This window comes from Amphiura filiformis, chromosome 14, assembly GCF_039555335.1.
Source record: "Amphiura filiformis chromosome 14, Afil_fr2py, whole genome shotgun sequence".
NCBI lineage: Eukaryota > Metazoa > Echinodermata > Ophiuroidea > Amphilepidida > Amphiuridae > Amphiura > Amphiura filiformis.
This window is the reverse complement of record NC_092641.1, coordinates 7,718,604-7,744,626: the sequence shown is the minus strand read 5'-3', so window position 1 is coordinate 7,744,626 and position 26,023 is coordinate 7,718,604. Positions and strand designations below refer to the sequence as shown.

Below are 26,023 nucleotides of genomic sequence, written 5' to 3'. Positions count from 1 at the left end.
TATCACACGAAATAAACCGGAAACCTAAACCAACACAGTAGCCTATGGGAACCTAAACTTATACAGAAAATGCTCACAACATGGAAATGGAGTGTTGGAATCAACTGGAAGTTTCAGCATAAGTTTTAATATTTTGTGGTTAACAGTAGAACTAAGAGTTAACAAAATGTTATGATCACAACCAATCTGGAAAAATCCCTTTAATTTAAATTCAGTTGTATTTATTTGTTGTTAATTAGGCCTGATAAATATTAACTAAAATTTACGTATCTAAAATAGGTATTAGCCATACTCATAAATTCATATTATTGGGATACCATTAGGGCCTATATCGTAGGCCTATGGCAACTTGATCTACATTTACAAATAATAATAATGTTTCTCGTAGCAGGCCCAAATTGCATAATGCGGTGTTTACTTTTAGTCAGATTTTTCCTGAAGAATGTCTCAAAGCCAAACACTGAGTCAAGTCAGTAGCAAATCATGTTTTATTGTATAATTATTTGTATAAAATATTTTCTACTTCTGAAGTAGGCCTACCTATTTTGTCTGGACTTTATTTTTTTAATTTGACCTTATTTATATATTTTAGCATTAGGCCTACATGATATCTTAACTTTGCAACTACCTTCTAATGTATTTAATAATAGGACTGATTAATAAAACGATAATTCTAACAATAGGCCATATTCAACCATACGTTTACCACATTTAGCGTTTTATCATGGTCACTACTGTAACGGGCGCGGGCCTTTCACTCAAAGTTTTGTAATATTTAAGTGTATACTTATTTTTGGAACACCTTGTAAAATAATTCTCAAGCTCTCATTAAGCAATTAGCATTTACGTCATTTTAAACCAATAAGCAATCGCCAAATAGCCATGTGACCAATCAATTAGGGTAATTAGGGAAATTCGACCAATCAGCAAATAGCCCAAAGAACTTCGTCTTGGTCTGCGCTGCCGGCCAGAGTATGTTTACTTTTCGTTCATCGACATCTGTAGGTGAGAAATTTATATGTCGTAGCAAAAATATCATTTTAGCATCAAATCGGCCATTAAACTCATGATTTTTATAAGCAATCGTAAGTTTGTAACTTTTTGAATGTTCGCATGACTTGCTGATTGCAGTAGATAAATATTTATACGTGAATTTCGAGGTAAAACCTGACGACTCGTTGTGATAAAATGTCCATGTGACTTTTAACTGTGTGTAGCTAGGCCTTGGCGCTCATTTGTATGATTTTATGCCGCAGATGTTGGTCTCAAATTTCACTTTCTGATTTTAATCAGACTTTTTATGCTAGCTCGAATTTATCCAGGTACTGTCAGGAAGTTCAGCACGTCTTTACTGGCCGATTTTGATCTATGTGTCCCGGCTATGTGTACAGTGTGAGGGTGAAATCCTAAAGTTTAACGCTAATGAAAATGTTGTAAAAAGCTGTTTTAATGATTTTCTATGCTTCTTGTATGTACAGTGCATACGGACATGTTTTTGACGTTGTAGCTGTATAGCAGTGCGTGTTTCATGTCAGAGTACAATGCGTAGAAGTCATGTTATTTTAATCTGTAATTAAAAATATGTGTCACGTATTCGGATATTTATGCTTTTTAAAAAAAAATAATAAGCTGCAAAATTTATTATAATTATTTTAGTTTTTTTGGTGATTCACCCTCACACATTTCAAAATATTTTTTAATGTTTTAATTTATATACATACTCATGTCATATCACTGCCACCCTAACCCATGCGGGACCCCATGTCAGACTGTGACATTCTCTCATTTATTTATTCGTTTACTATTTAAATATGTGTGCTTTATATTATGTTTAGTTTAGCTATGTCTCGCCTCTCATGTTCATCGTCGTCAAGTATAGCTGTAACGTAATTTTTAAGTCTACAGACACGGTTGACCCTTTAGGCCCTTCGCACTTAATTATTAGTTTCCTGTAAAAAGTTTCAAAAAAGGGACGAGGTGACTTTTAATTATTAGTTGGAGTTATGCTCTTTGTTTATCCATCATTATTGTTGATATTATTAAAGTCAGAAAATGGCAAATAGACGTAATTGAAAGTTATTTTAAAGGAGAAAATCAAAAATAAAAATAAAATAATAAATTATTTTGTAATTTTCAAATTTGGACGAGCGCGGTTAACAGGAAACTAAGAATTAATTGCGAAGGGCTCTTTGAAGGTGTATAATTCGATCCGCTGCCTCATCCCCCTACTTTTTCCCATCAAAATTGAGATTTTGATATCAGAAGAAAGCTCATATTTTTCTTGGATGTTTCGTTTAGATGTTATAAGCAAAAAAAGTAGTGATTATCTGAACATTTAGTATACCAATTTCAAGTTTTGTGTTTTGTCTAGTCTCGTATGGCATATAGGCGAATGTGATGTAGTGTTTTGCTTCTAACATTAGAACCATTAAGGCATTCAACTCAAATTTTGGATTATGATTTTGTTTATAACCTGAGATGCATGTAGTTTTCGTTTGGAAATATCAGATCAAAAAGATTTATTTTTTTATTAACTCCCTATAGTGTAGGCTATAATAGTTGTTGTTGGGACCCATTTGAATAACAGTTATATTATGGACTCTTTAGACTTTTTATCAGAATCATAGTAAAATTAAATTAATTTATTATCATACTTTACAGGCAAGCACTCAGCAGTTGATCTGAATTTAATATAGGCCTATGGTTCGTGCAAGTCGACGATCCCAGAACCAATCACAAGAAAAGGATATCACAGTTTTACCACTTTGACTTTACCACAACCGCACAGTTGCATCACTTTCATATTGGATAAGGTAAGTATTTCAAAGAAAACACTTCAGTTTACTAAAAAAAGGGTTATGGTACATGAAATCGTTTGAAATAAACTAAAATGGTCATATAAATATCGTTTTCATGACATATCGTATGTACCATCTTCTATTATCCAAGTTGCCCGCTTCATTCACATCCGGAGGGGACCTCCTAAATATGACATATTTACATGCAACACATCACATTTAGCGGAGCATGAATAGTACCCATAGCATAAAAGGTGCCGTATTTTATTGTCATAAAACTTCATCTTAGAAATCCACATTTTTATGATATTTTAATTACAACCTTTACATAAGGAGAGGTCCATTTAAAAATGTCTCAACCAGATTTGATCGACAGTTGTAAAAGTTTGTATTTATGATTTTGCCAATTTTTACATCACACTTTTGGTGTCAGGAATGTTATGGAAGTGAAGCACATCCTTTACCTTTTCAGAACAGATATGAGACAAATATGACAGTAGTTTTAACTTACAAGCTCATGAATTGTGATCGAAATTAAGCAAATACCGGTATTTTACCGCTGATCTTTAAAGTGGATTTTGTGTTACTCAATTTTGTAACAGAGTGATGTTTCAGTACGATGTAGAAAACATCAACATCAGGTTTTTATGAATGGAAGTTAGGCCTACATTGTATACAGGCCCTGATGATGCCTTTCAGGGACAATGTCCAAAAATCCTATGCAACGGCCCCTGTACATCTGCTAGTGCTAGCTGATTTTGCTTTGGTGTCAAACCTGTCACCGCTCTTTTGTCACTGGTTTGGAAACATACTTTGTTTCAGATAAAGTTTGTGGTTAGTAAAAATCATGTACGAAAGTTAGTAATATCTTTATAATTGATACTATTGGATAGGCCTACGTATAAGCCCACTCCACCTTTACCACGATAATTTCTATTTGTATATTCTAAGTTATACCCAGATACATTTTAATATTTGTTTGTATTTCCTTTCAAATGAGTTTCTGGTAAACCAATTACAGTAAAATGGTGATACACTTTAAACATTATTTTTCTCAGACTTCTGATATTAAGATTCAAAATAGATAATTGAGTATTTTTTAGTAAAATATTATCTTTAAGTTGATTTGGTGTCGTATATTTACATTGTAGTGTTTGATGAACATCATCTTCCTCGCTACTATTATTATTAATTTCATTTAGTGGATTAAACACCATAGTATCATATTTTTATAATCACAAGTATTTGCCTTGTTCATTTGTCGGTACATGATTTAAATTTCCATTAATTTGTTGACTCAGGTTACATTTGAGTATGACCTAAGGTATGACAACTATTCAAATGTTTGATACATGAAAGAACAAATCAAAACACTTATAACTGGCAATATGAAACAAGGTATAAAGGTAAGAAAATCAAACCAGAAACATGTTATTGAAATGTCATGAGACTTCTTAACATTAAATGACATAATGACATTTATAACTGTTAGATTAATTATTTACCTTGGATGGAAATGTATTTAAGGCCAGAGATCATTTCATGGTGTGTTTGTTTATTGTTATTTTTGAAGAAATTTGGTATGCGTCTGTTTTGATCTCGGATATTATAATATAAACTCAATTTGAACCTTTTTCATTAAACAGATACAGCGAATTGTGAAATGTAAATATACAAAGATGAAACAAAAACAGATTCAGTTGATTCCGTTTAACAATGGAAACTTTTGTTGGGCATTTTCAAAATTTCAAGGGTTTTTGAACAAAATGTTTGACTTTTTTCAAAACTAAAAAACAACAAACAAACAAAACCCCTTTCTGTTAGACTTAGAAAAATAATAATTTAATATATTTGGACCAGAGGAAAACAAAAAACAGTCACCCTACATGTATGTCTTAAATAAGATAATGCTTATTTTACATTTTGAAAGTTCATTCAATGTTTCCATCCAAGTTATTGTTTCCTGCAAAGGGTCATTCCGTGTTAAAATGGAATTTTTGAAAAAAAAATCATCTCTACAATTAACAATGAATAAATTTTGAAAATGTACCCTTCAAAGTTTATAAAAATGAAATTTTTAACCAATTACCTGCTCACATATCATTTTTTTACCACTGTTTTAAATGATGGGTATAAATTACCAACATTTATGTAGCAGCTGAAACTCCCGGTCAGTTTCCTGCATTCTTCCCCAAAACTCAAATAGGAAAACATTAATATTGTTGGTATGTGGAAGTCAGATGGGTACCTTAATATTTATGTCAAAAGAATGAGGATGCTGGGACTTTTATGGCCAGCAAGGCACTTCCAGTAATTATACGTTTTCACCTTGTAACGTGAGTCACATAAATAACAACTTTTTACTGTTGTAAGAAATACAATGCTTTTAAAATATTCTCCTTCAGTTTCTTCTGGTTTAGCTCATACCTGATATTTATTTCATAAACTTTTTTGAACACTGCCTCGATGCTTACAGGAGACTGAAATTTGTAACGCAAGTCACAGTGTAACGCGGGTCACAACAATGTAACACAAGACACTCTAATATCCACACAATACAGCTCTGCACACTGTTCTATATTAGTGCTAATATTGCCCTTGCTTGCCTGCAAGCCCCTGTGTATATAATTCTGCAGGCATCTTGTTTTTATTTTTAAGATTACACAGAGCAGATCTCTATTTTTATTAGACTATGCCATAGTCTATTTTTGATAAATAAAAGCATGTTAATCATGATGAAAGCATTCAGTTGAACTCGAAATTATACTGATATTTAATACATCAAAATACTAGTATAAAATTGTTATGAAAAAGTTAATATAATTATATTAGTGACAGTAAAAGTAAAGTGGCTTATATTATTGAATGCAACATATCATAATGTCATAATTGTATTGGCACTTCAGTACTGAACAATTCTGATTTTAGAATCTGCCAGTTTATTAATCGCGAAATTCCAGGTTAAAAATAGACTATGGACATTCAATTAAAAACGTGATTTTGAACAGGCAAAGTCCCTAACACTCACACTGTCAATCATACTTGTTTATCAATCAAATTTAACCGCAAGCAAATACAAGACGCGCTCATTGACTTACTGACGCGTTCATGCAATTACACAACACAAAGGCGGCGTAGGCCACATACTTGTGTACCATGTAGTTATTAATGGTAATGACAGGTACCCGGAGGATTTAAACCATAACGAGATCTGGGCGACCAATCACAAGCCAGATCCATTTAAAGATGCATTACATCATCGCCAATTTTAGTAGGCCAGATTTCCGACAATCTCATCCATAGAAGCTCATAGACAGCCGTGTTAAGCATGTAAACCGCAATCCAATGTCAGTAGTCCACTTGGGAAGCTAACAAACAGAGGGAGTAGGGTGACTGAAAAGATCAGATGTGAAAATCTATCAATTGTGCACACATTAATTAAATCAGAGTTTTAAGCTTAAATACAATATCCAGAGTATGCACAATGGGCAAGTGGACTACGGGGTAGTCTATATTTTTATGTGACTCGCGTTACATTTTGACAAAATATTAGAAATTCAATGACATGTAGTACAGTTATACAAAGAATTTATTTGCCCATGTTATCTACATAAGTACTTAGAGTCCCATTGTATCGAATAACATAAAAATAATTTCATTGGATATGACAATATATTATTTATTAAGAAAAATATTAATGTGGCTCGTGTTACAGCAAAAAGAAATGCTACATTTAGGCCACTTGTCCATGAATTCTCTTATAAAAGCAAAATTAGTGACTTGCTGCTAATATTTTCTTTCCTAGTATACATGGTTATCACCTGGTACGTACTAATTCTTCACAAATAATTCTTAAAAAAATGTTTGAGGAGAATATCGGTTCACTGAAAACCAAACTTGCAGGGGTCAAGGTAGATTATTTTAATTGGCACTAATTTATAAAAACACATCAACATTTATGTATAAATGTAAATTGGGATTGCTCACAGTTGTGAATCAACTTTTAAGTTAATTCACAGCATCAACAGTTAGGGCAAGTGTCTAGTCATTGTATACAGTGCCCAAAAGTGTTACGCGAGTCACATACTTGATGTAACGCGAGTCACACACTATTTTGCCCATTTTAAATACTTTTTGAATGACTTGTTGCTATTATTTACTTTTATAATATAGCTATTATGTGATGCTGTTACCTGATAATATGAGCACCTGTACCAAACTAGTTGCTTTGACTTAATTTAAAGAGAAATGATGGACAAGTGGAAGCTTAAATGGAGTTTTACACGGCAGATGTATTTACTTGGCAGTATAAAATAAATCACTCCTAAATCCCAATTTAATGGTTGGTCATGACTGATTAAAGTGTTGTTGCAATTTTCAGCTAAATTTAGAGGAACATAAGTTCAGCCAAGTGATCTAGAAATGTAATTTCAAGCAGTGGACAAATATGTAACGCGAGTCACATATTTAACGTAACGCGAGTCGCACACAAAATTGGCCATTTCAAAAAAATGTTAATGAATTATATTTCAGTTTTACTGTTAGAGTATAGCTATAGTATAATGTTATCATGTAAAAATATAAACATGTTTGCCAAGCTCCTTGTTTGAGGAGAAATGATGGGCAAATTAAGGCTTAATTTGAGATTGTCTTTTTGCTGTAATGCGAGCCACAGTGTTATTTTTGCTTATAAAATAATACATTGTCATATCCAATTTAATTTTGTTTATGTGAGTAGATACATTGGATTGGGACTGTAAGTACTTATGAAGAGAACATGGATAGATAAACTCTTTGTATAATTGTACCACAGGTCATTGAATGTCTCAATGTTTGTCAAAATGTAACGCGAGTAACACGGAATTACCTTAAAGTAGACTAACAAACTCTTCAGAAACCCCTTTTTTGCCTCGTATAATTGTATATATTTTTCCTTCTATCTCCTGATTTTGTATGAAAGCCCTTTTTTATGCCTGATTAAGGAACCATTTCTTCAATGAAAAATGACATAAGAATTAATTTCTTTCAATAAAAGTTTTGGACACTGTTGCATATTTGGTGTACAAAATACTATACAGCTGTAATTAGTCAGCATGTACCGGTAAACAAAAAGTCTGTAACATGTTAATCTTATCACTACCCATTCTCATCTTTGTTGGTGATAAACAGTTAATGATTTAATATATTTCAGAGAAACAATGAATACAACATATTGTTTTTAGCATGTTTCTTGCATATAGTTGATTATGTCCTGTCCATACCCCATGATTTATTCAAAGAGCAAAATCTAGTAAATCCTTTGAGTCAAATATTGCAGAGACAGGGTATATTGAAAATATAATGAAAGCGTGCAGGTAGAGAAAACTTGATTTTTGGGTGAAATGCAATCGGCCTTCTACCCTGGTTGTGAGACTAATGCGATAGACTACCTCACTTTGGTCGACCATCTACAACCAAAATTTACGATTTATATTATTGCAAACTACCTAATACATATGTTCGCTTTAATATTACAATATTCACAAAAAGTACACAAAATAGAAGTAACGTATGACTCTCAGGTACATGTAATTTTTACTCATTGTTTTGTCATTCACAGGTATCCAAAGTCTTGTCACAACATTTGTGATCCATTTGTGAAGGCATTCTAGTGGCCAATCCTGCATATCTTCTCAGCCCAAATAGTAGCGGGTATACTATACACACTTCATCCTCACTTACAAATTGGTTCAGTAGGCAACTACTGAACCTACTCACAAAACGGGTTTTGTTAGATTTATCTAGTGAACCCACACACACTTAAGAGGTTCTGTAGGCAACTACTGAACCCACCCACAAAAGAGGTTCTGCTAGATTTATCTAGTGAACCCACCCACACTTAAGATAACAAACCAACATAACAAAGAAGCACTTAATATAACAAACAAAGAAGCACTTAATATAACAAACAAAGAAGCACTTAATATAACAAACAAAGAAGTACTTAAACAAACAAAGAAGCACTTAATATAACAAACAAAGAAGTACTTAAACAAACAAAGAAGCACTTAATATAACAAACAAAGAAGCACTTAAGATAAAAATCCAAGAAACATGTTCAAGAAACAACTTCAGATAACATAGACATGATAAAATCCAGAAACTATTGATATTCAAAAAAATTAAAGAAATATCTGAAACATTTTTAAATAGTAAAGCTATTAATCTCAGTCTTGGTACCATTATGTTTTCCTAGATTTATATGATTATAACTTATCCATACAGTTGTTTAAAAGTTGAGTGTTCTTTAATTTTAGCTTTATTATATTTATGTTTTCACATCGTTATAAGAGTTTAAGTTCTGTTTTGTATTATGCAATATAGTTGACTTTTAAAATAGTTCCATGTACACGAGCGTTTTACCTTTTTTTTAAATATACGTTGTAGTTGAAATATTCTATTCAGTGTTTTATCAAAAGTTATTTTATTCTAGTTCTTAACTTACAAGTTACTCGTTTGAAAGTTATCTAGTTCATTTGTTTCTATTATTCATTGTTACATAGATTTCCATTCAGAAGCCTTTCACAATTCTTGGCATTTATCAATATTAAAACTTATCACTGTTTTTATACCAGTACCTACGAAGATGCCTTTAAAATCAAAGAAGGCGGGTGCCAAATTGGCTGCCAATAAAAATAAACAAAAAGTAGAATCTGACAAAAATGAATGTAAAAACGTTCCTATAATAATAGATGATAATAATCAGCCTAAATTGGAAAAAAGTAATCCTGCATACACCAAATTAGAAAATACAAAATCACGAAAATCTGATACAATTATTATCAACAATGACATTGATGAAGTAATTATTATCGACGATGATGAAGGTAATAATGTAGACATTACATACGCCAATCATATATCTGGCCATTTCAATCAAGGTGATTTTCGATTCAGTGAACAATCTAGAGGAAGACAATGCTCATGTAATGCTTTGGTAATGTTGTGTCGAATGCCCACAATTGTACACGAATTAAATCCCGAACATTTGGATCAGATTTTGACAGACGCAGACTCCTTATACAAATCTCTTATTCAAGAATTGCATACATCGAATGAATTACCTGAAAATGATTACTTGGCACTTGATCAGTTACCCCCTGTATTCTCATTATCAGACAATTCGACATATACAATTGACTACGAGCCTATAAGATATTGTATATGCGAATACGATGAAACTAACGACTTGCAGTCACTTGATATCGAACTTCAAGCAGCGTTTACTGTATCAAATTCAAATATACTCGTGTTGGGCTCGTACATGATGGCAGTGTATAAGGATACTTCAACTGGCTGTTACATATACTTTGATTCTCACTCGCGAACTGAATATGGGTTTGTGTCAGATGAAGGCAATTCTGTGGCATTAGTTTTCTCAGACTTTGTACATTTAATTACTTATCTTAAATTGTTGTGTCGGCAATTGAATATACAAACATGTAAAGACGCATGGCGTTCAGTTATTGGTATTCAACCAATTCAAGTAACACTGATAAGAGAAACATCTCCTACAGTGAGTGAAAGTGAAGCAGCTCCTCCCACGGAATTTCCAAATCAACAAGGATGTTCCACATGGTATATTGCTGAATCCAAACACAAAGATAACATTCAAAATGGAAAAGGAAAAAAACGAAGTCACTATGCACCATCTCCGAAGTCTTCCAAGCTTTCAAAACAGCAAAAGTGGTACCAAAAATTTACCTATCTCTCGTCAAACTGAAATCCTTGCAAAAAAACGAAAGAGATCGAAAGAACAATATCAAAATCCTGAAAAGGCAAAACAAAAACGTGCGCAGTCTAAGGAATCATACAAAGATCCTGAAAAGGCAGAACAAAAACGTGAGCAAGCACGTAAGCAATCGAAGAAATCGTACAAAGATCCTGAAAAAGCAGAACGAAAACGCGAGCAATCTAAGGAATCGTACAAAGATCCTGAAAAGGCAGAACAAAAACGTGAGCAAGCACGTGAGCAATCGAAGAAATCGTACAAAGATCCTGAAAAAGCAGAACGAAAACGCGAGCAATCTAAGGAATTGTACAAACATCCTGAAACGGCAGAACGAAAACGTGAGCAATCTAAGGAATCGTATGAAAACCCTGAATATGCAAAAAAGAAACGACAACAAAGTCAGTTCAATAGGTATCAGAAAAAATCAGATATTGATATAGTTATTACCAACTTTCAGAAAGCCTGCAAGGATGAACACCGATTGATATATATTTGTCAGGTGTGTCAACGTATCTTTTTCAAAAGACAAGTTGTAGCACTATACACGAGCAGATATAATGAAAGTATCTTGCTTGAAAGTTTACACAGTAATGTAGAAATTCAGTCACTACCAATAAACAAAGGTCAAGATCAAAGTCACGGAGAAAAGTGGATTTGCAATACATGTCATAGTGATTTACTTGCAAATCGTGTTCCCAGATTGGCAACTGTAAACAAATTGGCATTAGTAGAACAGCCACATGTACTATCAGAATTGAATATGCTAGAACGACATTTAATTTCCCCTGCAATTCTATTTATGAAAATGATATCACTTATCAAGGGTGCACAAAAGGGTATTAGTGGACAAGTTGTGTGCGTAAAATTTAATGTTAATAACACCGCTGCATGTTTACCAAGACTACCAACGGAACAAAGTCTTATCCGGATCAAGTTAAAACGTCGCCTCATTTACAAAGGACATCATATGTGTCAGGACGTTAATCCAGAAAACGTTAGACAAGCACTTAAATGGTTGAAAGCCAACAATCCGGTATTTGAAGATATCGATATCAACTTTGATCAGTTTGATTCTGTGTTAGACGACCAACTAATTTCCAGCGAACACGATCAAGAAAATGACATCATCGCAGAACCCCATTCTCCAAATGAGAGTGAACTCGCGACTGAGTCTATAGCTAGTGACAGCACAGAATTGTACGAATACATCGATATTGATGAAGAGCAAGACATGCACGACCAAGATGAGGATAGCAGTGATAACATAGAAATGTACGATGAAGGACAAGACTTGGACAACCATGATAATGATGATGATGATGCTACTAATAATGATGACGATGATTGTAGTAATGATGACGATGATGATGATGATCATGACATTACGAACACATCTGCTCCTCTGTATTCCTTTTTGCACCCGGTTGATTTTTCTCAATATCTTGCAGACAAGCATGACGAATCAATCCTCTGTATAGCTCCAGGTGAAGGCAATAGGCCACAAAAAGGTTTTGGAAATGGAAGCGCAATCTTTTCCCGCCGAATTTCCGGATGGTTCAAATACTTTCAATGACGACAGAGAAAATAAATTATCACCATCTCGCTATTTCAATGCACGCATATTTTCAGCAGACAACAGGTTTGCCAGAAACCCAGAATATATCTTTTTTGCGTTGTATGCAACAGAGGTACAACAGATTTGTGACAATATTCAAATTGCACTTCGTAGAGGTAGTACCAAGACTGCAGATGGAAGAAAGATAACAGCTTCAATGTTAAGAAACCATGAAGAAGTGAAGGGTCTGATTCGAAGAGATGAAGGGTACAGATTTCTAGCCAAGATACGAGGAACGCCCGCTTACTGGGAAAAATCAAGAGAGATGTTTTCGCAATGATACGGCAACTAGGAATTCCTACCTTTTTTTTTTTTTTTTTTGCTGCTGATAGACGTTGGATTGACATAGACAATGGTATCCTAATATCACAAGGAAAACAGCCAATGACTGCAGAACAGCATAAGAACATGACCTGGGAAGATCATTGTAAGATCATCATGTCAAATCCAGCAGCAGCAGCCAGAATGTTTCAGCAAAGAGTCCATACGTTAATCAATGACGTCATTCTTTCTCCAGCCAATCATATTGGAAAAGTCGAAGACTATTATTACAGAACCGAGTTCCAACAGAGAGGTTGGCCACATATTCACATGATAGCATGGGTGAAAGATGCGCCAGAATTCGATACAGATCCAGACGAGGAAATCGCTGAATTCATTGACAAATATGTGTCATGTGAACTTCCTCCAGAGGAAGACGTCGAATTGCATGAAATAGTATCAAAAGTACAGATGCATACTAAATCCCATACAAGGTCATGTAGAAAAACTGGACTGGTATGCCGATTTAACTATCCTAGGCCACCATCGAACGAAACCTTCATTTGCAGACGTCCAGAATCCATAGACGATCTAGATCTTAATGAACTGGAAGCGGAAGTGGAGCGTACAGATAGAAAAGAAAGGGAAGAGAATGCAAAGGAGACTATTAAGAAAATGTGGAAAGAAATTGAATCAGCCACCGATGACACAGATTTTGATGAAATCCTCCAGAAAATACAAATAACACACAGTCAATTTGAAACATGCTTAAGCACACTTGCCAAAAGAAACACTGTCTATCTGAAACGACGTCTCAAAGATCAATGGGTAAACAACTACAATCCTCACTTGATAAGATGTTGGAATGGAAACATGGACATACAGTACATATTAGATCCATTTGCGGGTACAATATACATGCTCTCGTACCTGACGAAGTGTGAAAGAGAAATGGGTGACTTGCTCAGAAACGCACAAAGAGAAGCTAGAGAAGGGAATGCCGATGTTCTTACCGAACTTAGAAAAGTTGGTAACGTATACTTGCAACACAGAGAAATCAGTGTAATGGGTGCTATTTACATGGTTTGCAGTATGCCTTTGAAACAAAGCTCACGTAATGTTGTGTTTGTTCAAACTGATGTTGATGGACACAGGATATCGTTGCCACTCCAACAACTTCAAGAGAATGCTGGGAATTCTGAAGAAGTTTGGCAAACTTCTCAAATTGAGAAATACATCGGTCGACCCAAGGTAGCAAAATATGAAAACATGTGCATGGCAAAGTTCTTCTCTAGTCATTATCAAGTGTCTAGCAAAGAAAGTACACAGGCAGAAAACGAAACTGATGATCAGACAGAAGATGACCAAAGTGATTATGAAGATGGAAGTGTACCGAAAGAAGGAATTAAGAGATGTCGACCAAAGCAAAAGGCTATCGCATTGTCGGGATGTTCAGCGAAAATGAAACAACGAACCACCGGAAAACCAGCTGTCATTCGTTATCCTCGAGTATCAATTCATAGGGATAAAGAGCGTTACCATATGAACATGCTACGCCTATATCTGCCACACAGAAGAAAGCAAATCAAACCTGAATCATATGAAACGTATGAAAGTTATCACTTACAAGGTCGCGTAACCATTAATGGGGAAATCGTTTCAGTTCAAGAAATAGTGCAACACAACATGAAAGAATTCGAACCAGATAACGGTGCCCTAGATAATGCATGGGATGCACTCCAAGAAATACCTGACCTTCAAGATGCATGGAATGCTTTAAATCCACAAGGAGAACAACAACAGCAGGATGATAGATTGGAGCGTAATTTGTACGAGGATTCAGATGACGAGCTTGCTGAAATCGAAATTCCTGAATTACAGCAGCCGCAACAGCAACGTCAAGATTTACCGAGGTGTGCAATAGAAACATGCCGTCCTGAAATTACAGAAGAACAAGCAGAATCTATGATGCGACAGTTGAACAACAAACAACGTCAACTATTTAACTATGTTACCAAGTGGTGCAATGACAAGGCCAGTGACCATACCATATCACCATTCCACTTTTTTCTTACTGGAGGAGCTGGAACTGGAAAATCACATCTGATCAAGTGCATAACATATGCTAGAAAAACCTTTCTTCCAATGACAGAAAATGTTGAGGAAGTGACTGTTCTACTACTTGCCCACATGGGAACTGCCGCCTTTAATATATATGGCCAAACAATCTGTACTGGGTTAAAGATACCTCCCAAAGGATCACATCATTACACGCCTCTTGCAGAAGAATCTGTAAACACGTTGCGAATGAAGTATCGACACCTACAACTTGTCATTATTGATGAAATATCTATGGTGAGTGTACCACAGTTTGACTATATACATGGTCGATTGCAACAGATCAAAGGTTCTTCAGACACCACTTACTTTGGCAATGTGTCAATTCTTGCAGTTGGAGATTTTTATCAATTACCGCCTATTTCTCCAAGAACACCATTGTGTCTTCCCCGTGATGATATATTAATGGACCTCTGGAACCTATTGTTCAATGTTGTTGAACTGACAGAAATTATGCGTCAAAAAGATGATGTCGTCTTTGCTCAAATGCTCAACAGACTTCGCACAAGGAAACGAAATGAACAAATAAGCGATATTGATATGAAGTTACTTCAGTCACGTACAGTTTCAGATAGCCATGATAACGGACTCTCCGCTCCCAATGACGCAATGCATCTATTTTATCGCAACAATGATGTCGATGAACATAATGAGAAAATGCTAGCTACCCTGAGTACACATATACATACGATACAAGCCATTGACATTGATCAAACAGGTGGGCGTATCATAAGAATAAATGAGCAACCACATACGACAAAACGTAAAGATCGCAACACAACTTTGGCAGATGAACTAAAATTAGCAGTAGGTGCCCGAGTTATGCTGATCTCGAACGTTGATGTGACTGACGGTCTGTGCAATGGAGTTTCTGGTGTATTTAAAGGTATCGAATTCTGCAACTCGACAAATATGCCAACTGTCGTATATGTCAAATTTGATAGTTCTCGTATTGGTGCCAAGGCAAGAATAACAGAATTCATCCCACCACACTATCAAGAATGTACTCCCATAAAGCCACGCAAGGAATCGTTTCAGTTGAAAGGAAAGACGTTTACCACAACCAGAGAACAGATACCGTTAAAACTTTCCTGGGCTGTCACCATTCACAAGATCCAAGGACAAACTACGGACCAAGCAGTAATATCAATGAAATACTTGCAGACAGCAATGGCATACGTAGCACTAAGTCGAGTCACTCATCTTGATGGAATGTATCTGATGAATTTTGATGCCAGGAGAATCTATTGTGACGAAACTATTGCACCCAATATTGCCAAGATGTCACAATGTAATCTTTCCGTGGCTAACCCTTTATTAGAAATAGATCACAACAACTATTTCATTATTGCACATCATAACATTCAGAGCTTAAATCGACATTTTGAAGATATGAAAAACAATAGCGAGTTCAGAAAAGCTCACGTCATTTGCTTATCTGAAACCTGGTTGACAAGTAGCAATAACCCTGAAACAATTGCAATTGATGGTTATTCATTGGAATCAATCAATTCTGGTAGTGGAATAGGGTATGCCATCTATGTTCAAAACAGTGTGAAATACAATGTATTACCATTGATAACTGAGCACTCCGACGTATTAGCGATAAGAACATCAGGAAGAAGCAACTTGCTGATTGCAGCTATATACAAACCTGTTGCAACAAGCTCAAGAGTATTCAATGATGAAATGAATGAGATAACAGCCCAGATTGAAAATCTAGAAACAGATTTTAAAGTCCTTGTGGGAGACTTTAATCGTAACTTGATGAAAGAGCAAGTCCTTCCTGCATTCAGACAATACAATCAAGTGATTGAAGACCCAACTACTACCAAAGGAACTCTTCTGGATCATATATATATCAAACCAACACCGCAGAACTACAGTGCTTCAGTATTGACTTCCTACTACAGTTACCATCATCCAACATTTGTTGCCATAAAGTTTTAGGTACTTCGCAGTCTTGATATTGAAGGATACACATTGACTTCAGTCAACTCTAGTAACGGTAAATGAATAATTGAAATGATCATTTAGTGACACTCCAAAGTGTGTTATTTGCAATTCTATAGAAGACAATGAACACGTTCTTGTGGTACAAAAACAATCATTTTAGTTTAAATTCTCCAATTATATGTATCAATTCCTGAAGACGCTATTAATTTTGATGTATCACTGAATACAATTATTTTTGGATGGAATATCAATGATAAACTTAATATTTTAACCAATATTTCGATTGAATTAGCATTTTTTTCCTAAAAAGAAAAAAAGCGCAGTGATTTATAGTGCGCTACGCACAGGCACAACGCCTAGACGTTGATCCACAAGCTTCAGCACACTTTACTTAACCAAGTCAAAAATTAAAAAATTTAAAAAAAGAAAACTTAAAATATAAAGATAAATGAAGTACAATTAAATGGGTGTCAGACATGTTCGAATGTTATGTAATATACAAAGTGTAACTCCATCGTGGGTATATATAATGGTATTGTTTAAAACTGAAAGTGTTTGTTACAATATATTTGATTTTATATTTGACCATTGTAATCAAAAACACTGAAAAGAAAAAAAAAAATTTACAATAATTAATGTGCAATATACTGTATGCTAGTAATAATCAATATCTACATGTGCAATAATAGTGTAATGAACACTACACCAAAAATCTTGTATACGAAATATAATCGGCAGTAATGTATTACATGATAAAATGTGACGTATTTTCATCTACAATTTTAATCAAATATTCCTGTCCAATTTGCTATTTGTATTGAAATATTTTGCAATTATAAATTTGCCATCTTTTAATTATCATAGAGCTCAAAATAGGCTCGTCTGGTCCAGGAGAGCAGGTTTCACTGCTCTTACCGAAACGAGTCCTAAAACTACAGATCCTCAAAAAATTGAGAATCTGTGGTTAAAACCAGAATGCGGCAATCTGGATCACTGACGAGGAGCCACATTCGCATTCCCTGATTTGTAAATTTTTAAATTGCTCAAACTTGACCCATTAACAGGTCGGCTTGTGTGTCATGTCTCGCATGGCTTTCTATATAGCTCTTGTTCTTCTTTCTTCTGTCGACCACATTCGTACGTATAACTCAGTCACGGGTTGACGTATTTTAACTAAACGTTGTCAGAAGGACCGTTGGCATTGCCCGCACATGTCATATGACTTTGAACTACGTGTGACCTTTGACCTAGATAAAGAGGTCAACAATGTGATTTTTCTTCAAAATGTATCTTCTCCTACAAACACCATGCGATGATGACACGGTTTGGTCACATGACTCGTCTATGGTCGGTGTATATATGGTGTTCATTGATAAGGGTCAAAGGTCATTAAGGGGTCACTTCCTGTTTTTAGCTGAATAACTTTAAGAATTTTTATCTCAAGAACTAAACATAGTAGAATTTTTTAATTAAAATTGGAACAATTCATTTTGTAGGTGTACATAAGGTTTTTTTTCCATTGAGGTCAAATGTCATTAAGGGGGTCAAAAAGTCAATCAAAAATTTAAAAAATCAAAATCCATGTATAAGTTCCGATTAAGTTGAAATTCACCAGGAATCTTTCTTATGACATCCTAAGCACAATGCAAGAGCAGTTGACCCCATCCGTGACCCAAGGGTCAAGTTATAGGGGTCAAAGGTCAAATGTCGAAATTGGTCCAATCGAGCTCAAATTCAACACGAATTATTCTTACGACATTCTAAACATGTTAAAAATATTTATGACCCCAAAGGTCAAAGTTTAGGGGTCAAAGGTCAAATTTCTAAATTGCTCAAACTTGACCCATCAACAGGTCGGCTTGTGTGTCATGTCTCGCATGACAATTTCTATATAGCTCTTGTTTCTTCTTTCTTCTCACAATTTGCTACTACTTCCACATCCTTGATCGGATTTCGACCAAACTCAGTCACAAGCAGTATTGGGTAGCTGGCTACAAAAGGTATGGGTTGTTTAACATCAGAGGTCATCCAAGGGGTCACAGGGGTCAAAAAAGGTCATTTTAACCGAAAATGCTCCGATTAAGCTGAAATTTAAATGCAATGATCCTAATGACATTCTAAACATGTTTAAAATATTTTCAAATTTATTTAAGGTCATTAAGGGGCCATAAAGGGGTCAAAGGTCAAGGTTTTTCAAAATGCTCCAATTGAGCTGAAATTTAAATGCAATAATCCTTATGACATTCTAAACATGTTAAAAATATTGTAAAATTCATTTCAGTTCATTAAGGGGGGGCAAAAAAGGGGTCAAAGGTCAAGTTTTCAAAATGTTTCAATTGAGCTGAAATTTAAATGCAATGATCCTTATGACATTCTTTACATGTTTTAAATATTTCATAATTCATTTAAAGTCATTAAGGGGTCATACAGAGGTCAAAAGTCAAGTTTTCAAAATGCCAGCTTTCCACGATCAAGGTATATTAAAACGGCAATTAATGAAACAGTCTTATTAAAATCAATACTATCCAGCACCCAGCACAGTATTGCTGCTTGATCAGATCGTCACAATCAACCGCCTAACTTACCTCGTGCCCTTGCAAAGGGCACAGTTGCTCTAGTTCTTTCTTTCTTTCTTTCTTTCTTTCTTCTTTCTTCTCACAATTTGCTACTACTTCCACATCCTTGATCGGATTTCGACCAAACTCAGTCACAAGCAGTATTGGGTAGCTGGCTACAAAAGTTATGGGTTGTTTAAAGTCAGAGGTCATCCAAGGGGTCACAGGGGTCAAAAAAGGTCATTTTAACCCAAAATACTCCAATCGAGCTGAAATTTATATGCAATGATCCTTATGACATTCTAAACATGTTTAGAATATTTTAAAATTTATTTAAGGTCATTAAGGGGTCATAAAGGGGTCAAAGGTCAAGTTTTTCAAAATGCTCCAATTAAGCTGAAATTTAAATGCAATGATCCTTATCACATTCTAAACATTTCAAAAATATTTTAAAATTCATTTAAGGTCATTAAGGGGTCATAAAGGGGTCAAAGGTCAAGTTTCTTAAAATGCTTCAATTGAGCTGAAATTTAAATGCAATGATCCTTATGACATTCTAAACATGTTGAAAATATTTTAAAATTCATTTAAGGTCATTAAGGGGCAATAAGGGGGTCAAAGGTCAAGTTTTCAAAATGTTTCAATTGAGCTGAAATTTAAATGCAATGATCCTTATGACATTCTTAACATGTTTTAAATATTTTAAAATTCATTTAAGGTCATTAAGGATGTCATACAGAGGTCAAAGGTCAAGTTTTCAAGATACCAGCTTTCCACGATCAAGGTATATTAAAACGGCAATTAATGAAACAGTCTTATTAAAATTAATACTATCCATTCAGCACAGTGTTGCTGCTGGATCAGATCGTCACAGTCATCCGCCTAACTTACCTCGTGCCCTTGCAAAGGGCACAGTTGCTCTAGTTTGTTTTGTTTTTGTTTGTTTTTTTTGCTGTATACATAATATGTGAAATAAACATCATCTTCAGGCAAAAAACAGATTGATTTTGACCCAAACAAAAATGAGTGAATCAAGTGAAAAGAATTGCCAGATTTCAGGACATACCAATTTAGTCTGCTACCAAATTCTCCTCATTATTTGAACAAGCCACTAAAAGGAAAGCATTGTGTGACTCTGACCTGGTAGGGGCTGTGCAATAATTATGTGTACCCTGGGATGGTCAATTCTGAAAATGGTCTGCTCCCCCCCTTTGGCCATGCCAAAAATATCCCCCTTTGACGTGCCAAAAAACCTTTGCCCCCCTTATTTTGATATGACAAAAATCTTTGTCCCCCTTTTGGGCTGTGCAATAATGAACCCTGGTGGCAGGATAAAAATGGGATGGGGTAGAAATAGTTGGCGAGCCGAAAGGGGGCAACCAATTTTTGTCAAGCCGAGGGGATGGGGGGAAAGCGATTGCTGGCACCCATTTTCAATAAAACGTTCTAAAAAGGCTTAGGAAAGCAGTACGGAAACGCTTCATGCAAATTTCCTGCTCGCTGCGCATGTAACATGTACCGTATCTAGACTCAGTGCAAAGGGGGTGGGGCAAAGATTTGTGGGTAGGCCGAGAGGGGAGGCAAGCAATTTTTGGCAGACTGAGGGGGGCATGCAATTTTTGACGAGCTGTTTGGAAATTCTCCCCGTGGCTCATAATTATTGCACAGCCCCTCACACATTTAGGATTTTGGGGAACCAAATCCCAAAATCCTTCCCCCCCCCCCTTTTTTTGGCCTCCAAAAAATATCTTTGCCCCCCCCCCCCCCCATAATGCACCACCCCTGGGAACACGTAATAATTGCACCACCCATAAGTGTGGAAGAACCACACTGACAAACTGAATACTGTTATTTTACTTTCATATTTTGAATAGTAAACACATCTGTGGTGTACAGTGTACATGCACATGTAGTATTGAAGAGCCACATGTAGACCATTTTTTATTGATGATTTCCCAGTGGGCACACCTGACGTTGAAATCATGTTGAAATTTCGACGTTGAAATCACATTGAAATCACGTTGTATTTGCAAATGGACTTCAACCTGATGGCCTTCAACTTGATTTCAACCTGATTTCAACCTAGAAATCAGGTTGAAATTTCAACGTTGTATAGGCCTAATGTATCAACGTCGAAATTTCAACCCAATTTAGAACCTCTAGGTTGAAATCAGGTTAGGTTGAAACTTCGACGTTGTATCAACAATGTTGATTCAACGTCGAAATCCTAACCTGAGGCTGTGCCAACTGGGTTATTGATTTTGTATCGAAATATAACAATGCTTGGACTAAGTATCAGATGCTTTCCGAATGAGTCAATTTCACAAGGGCTCTTCGAAATTTCCCAATCATTCAGGATCGATGACATAAGTTCACGAAGCTGCAGTAGACGACCCACTCCCAAGTATAAAAATATCAAAAACAAACTCATTTGACATTTTCCTTCTTCTACCGGTGAGTACATTCCTCTCTTCGAGAGTTTCGTCGTACTGTGGTTTTCAACCTGGGTTCGGCAAAGGAATCTAAACCGCGATCAGTCACTATAGGCCTATTTATACCCGGTATTTATACTGATCAAGAGTACAGCATCTGGCTATCAGCTTTCCATTTTTGGTGGACGATTTAACTTCAAATAGCTTAAAATGTAGTCACATCCATCCATGCATGTTCATGTCTACTTGTACACAGCTCAATTCATATGAATGCCTTGGCAGGCAGGATGATCGGGATTATTTTTATTCACATGTCTTCCAGCAGGTATGATCACCTCATCACATCATCATTAGCAGTGAAACATTTTTCTAATCGTTCTTGATAGGCCTCGCAGTTGTCAAAAGGCTCAAACTTTCCTGGCAGTTCGCCATCCTCGAAATACTAGTCTAATCATGTTACTGTACATACACACACTCAGGGTGCCGAATTTCGAAGCCATGTCATCATCCCATGCAAGTCCGTCATATTGTTATTGACGTATTCTTTGCAATTTACCTTCTTTCTACTGCTATTTTGTGGTCCAAAATTCCCTCGCTGAGCTGTACAATGGTAAATACCGCTAGCTGAATACATCCACAACTCCTTACAGCTTCGAAATTCAAAAATTTAGGAAAGTATTTCTAATACATGGTACATGAGAGCTCATGAGTATCTCGTCGTACAGCTGGCTGAACAGTGAAAACCAGGAAGTAAACAGTTCAGGGTTGGCAATATTTTCAGCCCGAATTGCTGAATATCCAAAAGTCGCCCAATATTTTTCTTAACCATTTTTATGAAATAGATATGTACCAAAGTTGCGAGAACCAATCATGAAAACATGGCTCAATTTTGCTCGTAAAAATTCCAGCGACCAAGTTTCTATGAGACAGAACATTGTCAAAAAATCATGGGGGTAATCTTCAAAAATCGCCCAATTGGGCTATAAGTTCGCAACCTTGCAACCCTGAAATTGAAACTGAAATCTGAATCGTAAATACCAGCAAACCACGCTCGAAACATATGCCCGGGCATAGGAGATGCTTCTTTTGCTTCTATTTATTAGAAAACATAGCATTTTGCTTATTCCTGGTAGGGGTTAGTTACTATACTACTAAACATTCTGAAACTGCAAGAAAAAGAACATGCGTGGGGAATACTGTAGTTTGGGATTGACCGATCTCTGAGTGCCCCTTTAAGTACAAAGCGTACATAAGAGGGAGGGAGGGGGTAAAAATCCTGGGCATGTGTACGTAAGAAAAATGGCGATTTATTTGAGCAAAAAAAAATATGAACGTGGAAAATTATGGTATTTTCCATTATTTTATTCATAAGTTACAACCAATTGACCTAAGATTGTTCAATTCGTTTTAACAATTTCTATAACATGCCATGCAAACAATGATTTTCTCTTTAATTTAGAGTCCATGCACAGTGGTCCTATATTACATTATGCTTAATTTTATTTCACACCAAATAAGAAAATATTTTCAATCTGCGCTAGGATCAATGGCAGCAAAGGCTCAAGAGTGGATTGTCACTGTTGCGACAAAAGCCATGAAACCCATAGTTTAAGGTTATACGATGTATTGTTGGTTGAAGCCGCAGAAAAAAAGTAGTTCACGGCATCTTGCGAACGGTAGTGAGCTTTAGCAAAAAGTGCATTGCTCAATTCATAGCGAGCGTGTAGAAGAATTCAAATATCACAGATGTCCTGTGGTTCTTGAGTTATGTTGTAAAGAGGGCTGAAACAACACTTATGTAAAACGTACATAACTCATTAACAACAATAAATTCAGCAAGTTTTCAAAGTATTTGATTTGTAGAATGAACTTTTGCAAATATATAATAATATATTGATTCATATAATGAAAATCGATTTTGTTTTGGCTGCTTCGATCAACAATACATCGTATACCCTTAATTGCAAGAATATACACCAAACATGCCAAAGTGATGCCCCCCTGGTTCCCCTATACGGTATACAAGGTGTCCCATAAAAAATTACCGAAGAAATAGACATCAGAATCAAACAATTTATAATGTAGCGCATAGCCTATTTTATTATGCATCACATACGAAAAAAATATTTGATTCGGTTGACAGGTTGCGAAGAAATTAACGATTGGCCGTGTGTCCTGAACTCGCCACCCTTAGCGTTACATGACAAATATTATGAATTTTTACACCAACCGGGTTTCTAATTAGATTATCTCGACAATCATCAACCCTAAACTAGCAAAAGTATACATTTTTAGAAAGCTGAAGGCATCAGCAATTCCTATATATACATTTCAACTCATTATACAGAAACACCATTATACAAAATCTACCATTGAGTTATTACCGGTAATAAGCGACTTATAACCGGTATTAGTGACTTATTACCGGTGTTAAGTGACTTAAATCCGACTGTGTGAACACGGTTTTAGGTCTACAATATTGATCAATCAAATTGATCGTGTATGGGCCGCATTATGTAAATAATAGAAATAGTATATAGTTCTTGAGTTATTATAGGGGAAAGGACAAATGTCAACATGTTGGTTCCACAGGGGACAAAAATTGAAAAACCCTGATGTGATCAATATCGTTTCAGATTGCGCCGCTTGCAAAACATTGTAAACAACCAATAGTTTGCCGTATCTCAGGTGGTTTGTTACCTTTGTAACATGGCAAAAAACGATCCATTGAGCCCTGCTGACCTTGACCTCTTTTGTGAAAGTAACAATACATCCAAAACAATGCAACTTTTCCCAGTTTGATTTATTTTTGCCAAATGGACAATTTGAGACCAGTTTGATTAAAATTAGTTTTCATTAGGGAGTGTTTTATTAATACTTTGGTAGGGGGGCTGGTCTACCTCAAATTTTTCACTGAAAACTTTTTTGACTCCCCTTGATGGACCGCTAAACTTGTTGGACCCCCCTCTTTTGACAGACAATACTTTTTGACCCCCCCCATTATCGTATGACAAACATACTTAGTGTTGTTTGCAGTGGTGTGGTATCTGGGTCACATGTCATTGAGGGAGGCAAATGTTTGCAACATTCCCGGTGGGATAATTGCGCATGAAATACAAGCACAAGGAAATTTTCATTTTGCTTAATTTAGATTTGTCCCAAATCAGGGTGTTTATCTGATTTTACAGGGAAAAATGAAATAGAGGATTTATTTGGAGGTTCATTGGTGCATAATTTGGATCCGTGGCTATTATGATAGTACTGTACAAATGCGCGTGAACCGCCCAAAAAAATTGGCCATATTGAAGCTTGAATGGTCAAATATTGTAAAAATTAGAACTAATTTATGCAAAAAGCTAAAATGGTCAAATATGAGATTAATTTGGTCACGCAAATGTACACAGGTATCAGTTTTGGCCCCCAAAGGCCGTGGTACCTGGGCCTGTGCCCAATCTGCCTAGATGGTATATCTACCCATGGGCCTTTGTGTACAAAATAATTTTGCAATGAGAAATAGTAAACTAAACATGCTGAAGTGTGCAGTTTACGTGCAAAGAAATCCAATTTATTTGCAATATTTTCTTGATTTAGTTGTATTTGATCAGATTGGTACATAATCATACTGATTTGTAGCCTACTTTGAAGAGATAAAAAATTTTATGATAAAAAGTGCCAGTATTTCTTAGACCAACCCAGATGTTGCATGTTGCTGATCATCTTTAATGTTATATTAATAGATATGTGTACACTAAGTGCCATCATTTTTTTCAAACAAAAGCACTGAAAACGAAAACTTGCCCATGAAAAGTGATATAGAGGGTGTAAATGCGCGCGAAGCGCGCGAAAATTTTGGGTTTTGAAGAGGAAAACTTTTTTGGCCCCCCCTTTCCTACCACCTAAAACTTTTTGGTCCCCCCTCTTTTAAGGTCCAAAACTTGTTTGGCCCCCTCTCTTTTTACTAGCCCCCCCACCAAAGTATTTCTGAACACTCCCTTATTGTAGATGTCTGTGGACCCCAATTGTTTTTTTACCTTTTCACCTATACCTCAAGCACTGTATGTCGGAGCGTCGGAGACAGGTAAAATTATACTGTTCTGAATCTTCATTTTAAGAGGAAAACAATGATATAGAAAGATATATGTTAAACTAATTTTAATCAAACTGGTCTCAAATTGTCCATTTGGCATATATTAGAATAAACCCCATAACCTTTGATACACTTAAGTTAATTACCATTCATGAAAATGTCCTGTTTTGTAGACGATCATTTATTATACGAGTATTGGTGTGTCAGATCTTTGGAACTGTCGGGATTCTAGAAATCTGACGGGTGTCAGAATTCTGGAATTCCGACAGCTGTCAAAAAGTTGGAATTATATTGTAACGTCGGGTTCATGTTATTTTCTTAATCAAAGTTTAAAGCGATATTCTAAGGGGAAAAACCCGGGAAAATCCCGATTTATAGGTACATAAAATGTTAGAGGCGCACTGAACTACTTGGGTTTGGACACCCCTAT

General features: G+C 35.6%; 1 protein-coding gene across 1 annotated transcript; it reads left to right on the top strand.

Moving 5' to 3' along the window:
- The first annotated feature begins 10,453 nt into the window (after positions 1 to 10,453).
- LOC140169160 (uncharacterized) lies at positions 10,454 to 16,513 on the top strand. Its single transcript, XM_072192417.1, has 3 exons — positions 10,454 to 11,841; positions 12,517 to 13,122; positions 13,303 to 16,513. Exons 1-3 carry the CDS (start codon positions 10,454 to 10,456, stop codon positions 16,511 to 16,513), a joined length of 5,205 nt encoding a protein of 1,734 aa, XP_072048518.1.
- Positions 16,514 to 26,023: the final 9,510 nt, after the last annotated feature.